Source organism: Gobio gobio (assembly GCF_949357685.1).
Source record: "Gobio gobio genome assembly, chromosome: 21".
NCBI lineage: Eukaryota > Metazoa > Chordata > Actinopteri > Cypriniformes > Gobionidae > Gobio > Gobio gobio.
Window position 1 is genome coordinate 47,235,143 of NC_137117.1, and position 7,449 is coordinate 47,242,591.

At 46.9% G+C, this 7,449-nt stretch overlaps 1 protein-coding gene across 1 annotated transcript; it reads left to right on the top strand.

Moving 5' to 3' along the window:
* Positions 1-3,990: 3,990 nt before the first annotated feature.
* LOC307117214 (uncharacterized protein) lies at positions 3,991-5,157 on the top strand. The gene is made up of 3 exons (XM_079802005.1): positions 3,991-4,023; positions 4,529-4,956; positions 5,064-5,157. The coding sequence occupies exons 2-3, from the start codon at positions 4,610-4,612 to the stop codon at positions 5,134-5,136; spliced, it is 420 nt and encodes a 139-aa protein (XP_079658131.1). The 5' UTR covers positions 3,991-4,023; positions 4,529-4,609; the 3' UTR covers positions 5,137-5,157.
* The last annotated feature ends 2,292 nt before the right edge of the window (positions 5,158-7,449 follow it).

Below are 7,449 nucleotides of genomic sequence, written 5' to 3' on the forward strand. Positions count from 1 at the left end.
AAGCCGACGCCCATCTGGGGCGCGGTGAGGGGGCGTGGCAAAAGTGGCCAACAACACTCGCTGTACAGCATCGCCGAGGCTCGGCCCGGCCCGATCGGGCCGGCGGTGGCGCTACGGCGATCATAAATAACGAAATCGCTCATAGCTCCCAAACCGTCCGTCGCAGAACCAAGTGTCTTATATCATCGGAATCCTTGGCTCGAGCCGAACGAGACGCACGCCTCGGATTCGAGGGTTGCGCTGGCGAAATTTTCGGGTATTTTGGATTTTTTGAAAAACCTACTTTTGCACACTAGTCCTACGTGTTTTGCCCGATCTGACCGGAACCAGTGCAGAAAGATTCTCTGGAGTCCGACTGTCCGTCCAGATGGGAAAAAGGGGGGAATTTCGTTTCCCGTTGGCGGCGGCAGGCCAAAACGTTCGGAGGGGCCGAGGCAGGGTTTGCTAAAACGGCTATAACTCTTGAACGGAACGAGACAATTTCACCCAAGCCGGTACACCTGTGCACGGGCTCAGCCTGGGGTCAGGGGAGAAAGGACGCGGTGAATGGACACCTGGTGGCGCTTTGAAATGAAATAACAACAACACGAGGACGGCTATAGGCGATCGTATGTCACATGATTTTCTTCACACATGCACAAGATAGTCATGCCACATGATGGAACTCCTCCATCTGAACAACTTTGCCTCCAGGACCACTGCTGTCAATCAAATCGTCCGTTGAATATCGGAGATTATGGGGAAAACCTCAGTTGGCAAACCGGTCCCAGCTTTTCCCCCATCAAACTCACTGCAGTTCAATTCTCTGGACCCTCCAGGTCACTGATTGACACGACAGAGGAAGACAGAAAAAAAAATTAAATGAAACAGAGTAAAAATGTGTTAAAACCCCACGCTATCTGCTTTTGACCAGTATGTCCAGGGGAGAGCGCGAACGCAGTCCCCCACTACCATAAATTATGCAGTCGAGATTCCCACATTTGGGGAATTCGCAGACGTTCTCTCTAGCGAAGTGCAAAAGTCTACGTTGAACGTAGACAGTTACGGCCCGCCATTGGCCCAGAGTCTACGTTCACCGTAGACTCTAGGCCAATCAGAGAAGCGAACTGTCTACGTTCAGCCGGCGAACCGTCATTGGCCCAGAGTCTACGTTCACCGTAGACTCTGGGCCAATCAGAGAAGCGAACTGTCTACGTTCAGACGGCGAACGTAGAATTCGAATCAGAGCGAACAGCGAGATCGGAGTTTTAGATAACAGTTAAGATAACAGTTTGGACAATTCAAAGGTAAGTAACAATGATATATTATCGTGTAAAACCAGATAAATACGATTTTATATGTTAAAGTCCAAGCTTAATGTGATGCGTGACTATACTTAACTATTTGTGCGCTGATATGCGCGAGCGAAGCGTCCGCTTCATTCATTAGATATTCTATATGCATTCTATGATAAAACCATGATTTCTGCACCTTTACTATGATAAAAACCATGATTTCTGCAAACTGCATATAACAAAACCATGATTTCTGCACCTTTACTATGATAAAACCATGATTTCTGCACCTTTACTATGATAAAAACCATGATTTCTGCAAACTGCATATAACAAAACCATGATTTCTGCACCTTTACTATGATAAAAACCATGGTTTCTGCAAACTGCATATAATAAAACCATGGTTTCTGCAAACTGCATATAATAAAACCATGGTTTCTGCAAACTGCATATAATAAAACCATGATTTCTGCAAACTGCATATAACAAAACCATGATTTCTGCACCTTTACTATGATAAAAACCATGGTTTCTGCAAACTGCATATAATAAAACCATGGTTTCTGCAAACTGCATATAATAAAACCATGGTTTCTGCAAACTGCATATAATAAAACCATGGTTTCTGCAAACTGCATATAATAAAAACCATGGTTTCTGCACACTGACTATAATAAAAACCATGGTTTCTGCACACTGACTATAATAAAAACCATGGTTTCTGCAAACTGACTATAATAAAACCATGGTTTCTGCACACTGACTATAATAAAAACCATGGTTTCTGCACACTGACTATAATAAAACCATGGTTTCTGCACACTGACTATAATAAAAACCATGGTTTCTGCACACTGTATATAATAAAACCATGGTTTCTGCAAACTGCATATAATAAAACCATGGTTTCTGCAAACTGCATATAATAAAAACCATGGTTTCTGCACACTGACTATAATAAAAACCATGGTTTCTGCAAACTGCATATAATAAAAACCATGGTTTCTGCACACTGACTATAATAAAAACCATGGTTTCTGCACACTGACTATAATAAAAACCATGGTTTCTGCAAACTGACTATAATAAAACCATGGTTTCTGCACACTGACTATAATAAAAACCATGGTTTCTGCACACTGACTATAATAAAACCATGGTTTCTGCACACTGTATATAATAAAACCATGGTTTCTGCAAACTGCATATAATAAAACCATGGTTTCTGCAAACTGCATATAATAAAACCATGGTTTCTGCAAACTGCATATAATAAAACCATGGTTTCTGCACACTGCATATAATAAAACCATGGTTTCTGCACACTGCATATAATAAAACCATGGTTTCTGCAAACTGCATATAATAAAACCATGGTTTCTGCAAACTGCATATAATAAAACCATGGTTTCTGCACACTGCATATAATAAAACCATGGTTTCTGCACACTGTATATAATAAAACCATGGTTTCTGCACACTGACTATACTAAAACCATGGTTTCTGCACACTGACTATAGTAAAACCATGGTTAATTTTCATTAGGAAAGCATGTTAGTAATGCGCCCTTACTCCTTCTCAATTTTAGGCTTGGACTTTATTTCATCCCCATGACCAAATGTCTATAGATCACAGTGGGTAAAATAATCGTCAATGTTTTTTTTCTTCATTAAATATATTTCCACATTTAACTTTGATATTTACTCAAAAAAACACATTTAAAGAAATCCAAATACTATAGTCCATAAATGTGTAAGTTATGTGTAATAAAGATAAGCCTTTGTTTGTGGACATATTCAGTTTCTGGTAAAATTATATTTTTTATTGTGTTTATCATGATGATGATGATTATAACAGACTGTTTTCTACAGGTGTGTTTAAAATGGACCCACTTTTACCAGCACTGAATATTGTAGATGCAAGTGTGCCGCAAAACAGGCAACAATGCCTGCTTAAGGCTTCCAAGGAGGCCAAGGCACTGGCTTCTCGTAACACCCGTTACGAGAAGAACACGGTCCTGGACAAAAGGACGGCTTGTGACGAAGGTTTGTGTGAGGAATATCTTGGCACTTGAGCTGTTGATGCGTTCCCACCCTTTATTTACACAGCAGCATAGATTTATTTTTTTTGCTCGTCATTAAAGGCATTAAAATTTCTGTCTTCAGCCAAAAAGAGATGCTTTGCTGTCACCTCAACACCATCAGAGGTGCAGTACCTGGGCCAACTCCATTTGAACTTTGGCAAGTACAACGGCCAAAGTTTCAAATGGCTAGTGGAGAATGATGTTGGCTACATCAAGTAGTAAGTATATTGCACTAAACAGTCAAAATGTTCATGATTTGTTCTTTTTTTTAATAAACTAATTATCTTATTTGATATTTTAGTCTCCTTGATCTCCACAATAAAGAGAGCCGCCATGCCAACAAAGCAGGCCAGGGTGACTGGGTAAAGGATCTCCTGTTGCGGTATGTGCAGCTGCTGCCACAGGTGTCCTGCCACCTCGAAAGGAATGTGGACAGGGCCATTTATGGGCAGGGCCGCTTCAGGTCGTTCACATTCCTGGAGATGTGGCAGTGGTACAGCCTGCACAAGACCCTTCAGGCAGATCCGCAGGCAGGGACGGACAACGAAAGGAGGATGGCACAGGAGGCGTACTCCTCAGCACGGCAGTGGCTGGCGATGAAGGAGGATGACATCTCCTCCAAGTCCCTGAAGCGCTTCAGGCGGTATATTCTGGATAGAGAGGTAGGTAAAGGTGACTTTAAACAGCCGTGATTGTTACTGGACATGCTATTTTAATACAAACTTTAAGAGCACAAATCTGAAATTCACAGAATCCTCCACCGAACGCCACTCCTGCTGCCGCCACTTCCAGCTGTTCAAAAAGAGAATCAGAAAGAGCTTTAGTGCCAGGTATGTTTGCAGATACGAGGAATTTGTTTTGTTGATAGACGCTTCTTCTACAGCACAAACAGAATAACAGTGAAAGGACACAGATAATACAAATAAAATTAGAACACACAATATGCAAAAAATAGGTTCACATTCTTTAAAAAAAAAGAAAAGAAATGCACAATATGCCAATTTTTTTTTATAAAAAAAAAAAAAAAGAAACTATACAAAAAAGTAGACGCTGGTATGTACAGGTATGCATGTACAAATGCAAGGAAATGTAAATAAAATAATGTTAATAAGAAGTGTGGTGTGTAAAATAAATAAAGGTTAAATAAATCAAGGTTTCTTGCAGTAGCTGCCACCTCCCACTCATCATGGTCCGATGACGCTCTGGACGACACCATCTTGGTGGATGCCCTAGTCACCTTTGAGAGCCATGGGGAGCTCTTGCCCATCTCCAGCCAGCCTGTGTCCGCCGGGGGTTCCGAACAGCCGCTGCTCTCCACCAGCGTGCCAGCAACTGCAGAGCGTCCTGAGCAGTCTCCTCTGTCTACCAGCAAGAAGGCAAAGCGCAGCAAGCAGAAGAAGCCCCTACTGTCCTCGCTGCCCTCCACCTCCAGCAAGGCTGCCTCTAGTGGGCGTCCCGAGCAGCCAAAGCAGCAGACGCTTCTGCCGTCCTCAGCCACTGGTCAGTCTCCCTCTGATGCTCGCCCCGAGGAGCCACCGTCGACCTCCAACAGCCAGCCTGCGTCTGACACCACCTTGCCCCAGAGTGACTCTCCTGTAAGTGTAAAATCACAACATGCCCAAGCAATGTTAATGCATTTCACAAAATCCCAGCACATTATGGAAAATAAATAACTAAATGTGTTGTGTGTTGTGTCTTGCAGGTGGAGCTGGAAGGCTGGGTGCGGCTGTGGGAAGACTCCCATGGCATCCCATCTGCAGACATCCCCTGGCTGAAGGAGGACAGTGAGAGAGGCCTCTTTACATCCGTCCAAATGTACAAGGACATCAAGGGCGTCATTAGAAGGCGGCGCGTCCTGAAATCTGACCGGATGTGGTTTTATCCCCCCGAGTCACCCGGCTTCGTTAGTGGCGGCATCCCAACTCCACAGGCCTTTTTTCGCGGCCGTTTTTTTTTCTGGCGCCCCATCGGAGTGTGGCGGTGCTCCCTGAAGTGTCCGCGTGGTGATAGGTGCGCTGGGGCCAGAGGCAACACACACCTCTCCAAGTCTGGTTACCACTCCCGGGTAAGGCTGAGTCTCTTCACACCTGTGTTTAGAGTAATACATACATTAGTATTGACTACTTAACACACATGAATGTTGATCCGTGATTGATGTGTGATCTCTCCTCCCCCCTCCCTCGCTATCCCTCTCTCTCTCTCTCTCTCTGATGTTTTAGGTACGTCACATCTGCGACGTGTCCGGTTGGTACACCATGGCGACAGAGGTGGTTTCCTGCGGACCATGCCTCAAGGCTGCCAGGGGTGGAGCGAGTGGTCCCATGGGTCGGTGGCTGGCATGGGACGACGTCATTTTGCAGCAGCTTAGCGAGGCTCATCGGGCCAGGTTTCCGGCCGTGCTGACTGCAAAGCGTGGGGTGGACAAAACCATAATTCGCCTCTTGCGTGACCGCACAGAGGGCAACACCATGATTAAGGTGTGGCGGCAGGTGCAGGAGAACCACATTGAGGACTACTGTCAGAGGAAGGACCTCTACACCACGCTCCTCATGGCCTTGGTGGAACCCGGAGGCATCGTCTCTGCGTTGGGCCACAGGGAGTTCCAGGCGGCACCTCTTCCCAGAGAGCTACCCTGCGCACGGCTCCTGCGGCACGCCTTCCTCCTGGCCGAGGCGGACAATGTCCAGGACTACCGGAGCCAGATTCTCTCTACGTTTGGCACCGTCCTGAAAATGGACTCCACAAAGAAGGCAAGTGTGTTGACATACAAGTACTCACAGGGAAACACCACATTATGCAAAACTAAACTAAACTGTTTTGTATTTGTTTTAAAAAGGTGGTGAAGAAATTATCTGGGGAGGGCAAGGGCTCGGCCGAGTGGTTCACCAGCATCGGCAACGAGTTGTCCCAGATCGTTTCCTTTGTCCTCACCTGCGAGGAGTCTGTTGAGAAGCTGGGGCCCATGTGCCGTGGCGTGGTGGAGCGGTTCCGGCTCGCCAATCAACCCGTACCCCAGATCCTGTACATCGATCGGGGATGCTGCAAGGCACAGGGTCCGACAGCCGTCGAGACGCTCTTCCAGCCTTGGGTGGACGACGGGATGGTGGTGAGGCTGGATATTTTCCATTGGATACACCGTTTTGATGCTGCTCTGCGGACCGAGGCCCACTCAAAGTACGCCACCTTCAAGTCTGCGCTGGTCGGGGCAGTGCTGGCCTATAACCGTGAGGACCTCCAGCTCCTCATCACGGCTGTCAGGGCCAGAGACCCGGTCACAATGGAGGTGGTGACGGACGAGGACGTGGTCCGGCGGTACATCTCCCGGGACCAGCTCCAACATCATGTCCGGCGTCTCACCCTCGGTGCCCAGGAGACATTTCGTCTTGTCCACGTGGCCATTGAAGAGCTCAAGGGTCCAGCAGGGCTCGACGAGAGTGGTGTCAGCCTATTCAAGTCCCCTGGTAAGAATAAAAGCACACGCACACACATACATGCATACACACGCATACACACCCACACACAGTGTCAAATATGTGCAAAATCACAACAACTCACCATGCATGTTTGTGTGTTTTTGCGTTTACAGCAGCCATTGATGAGATGTGGGCCAGCCAGCAGCGACACCTGGAATGCATCCAGGACCCACCAGGCATGGCCATGTACCGGGTTGCCCGCACCACGACCATCAACGGTGTGGACCTGCCATATTACAAGGGCCTACGTGGGAGCAACAGCCTGGAGGGGTTCCACAAGTCTCTGCCCCATATGATTCCAGGTAATCTAAGGGGGAAAAATACTTGTTCAACAGCAAAACAGGCAACACACGTCCCTTTTGCATCATTCTGATAATACCTATTGTTGTGATGTTCAGGTCCCCACTGTGCGGCACGGCCTTACCAGGTCTACCTGATCAGTGGGATCGCCAGGTGGAACTCTGACCGCAGCTCAGACGCCGTGTTTGGGGGCAGAGGCCGGCACAACAGGGTCTACTCTGCGCCGCTTATTCACCGCCTAAACTCCCGCTGCCAGCAGCTGTTTGGCGAGACGGTGGAGGAGAATTTCAGAACCCCGGCCAACGTCCAGTCGGA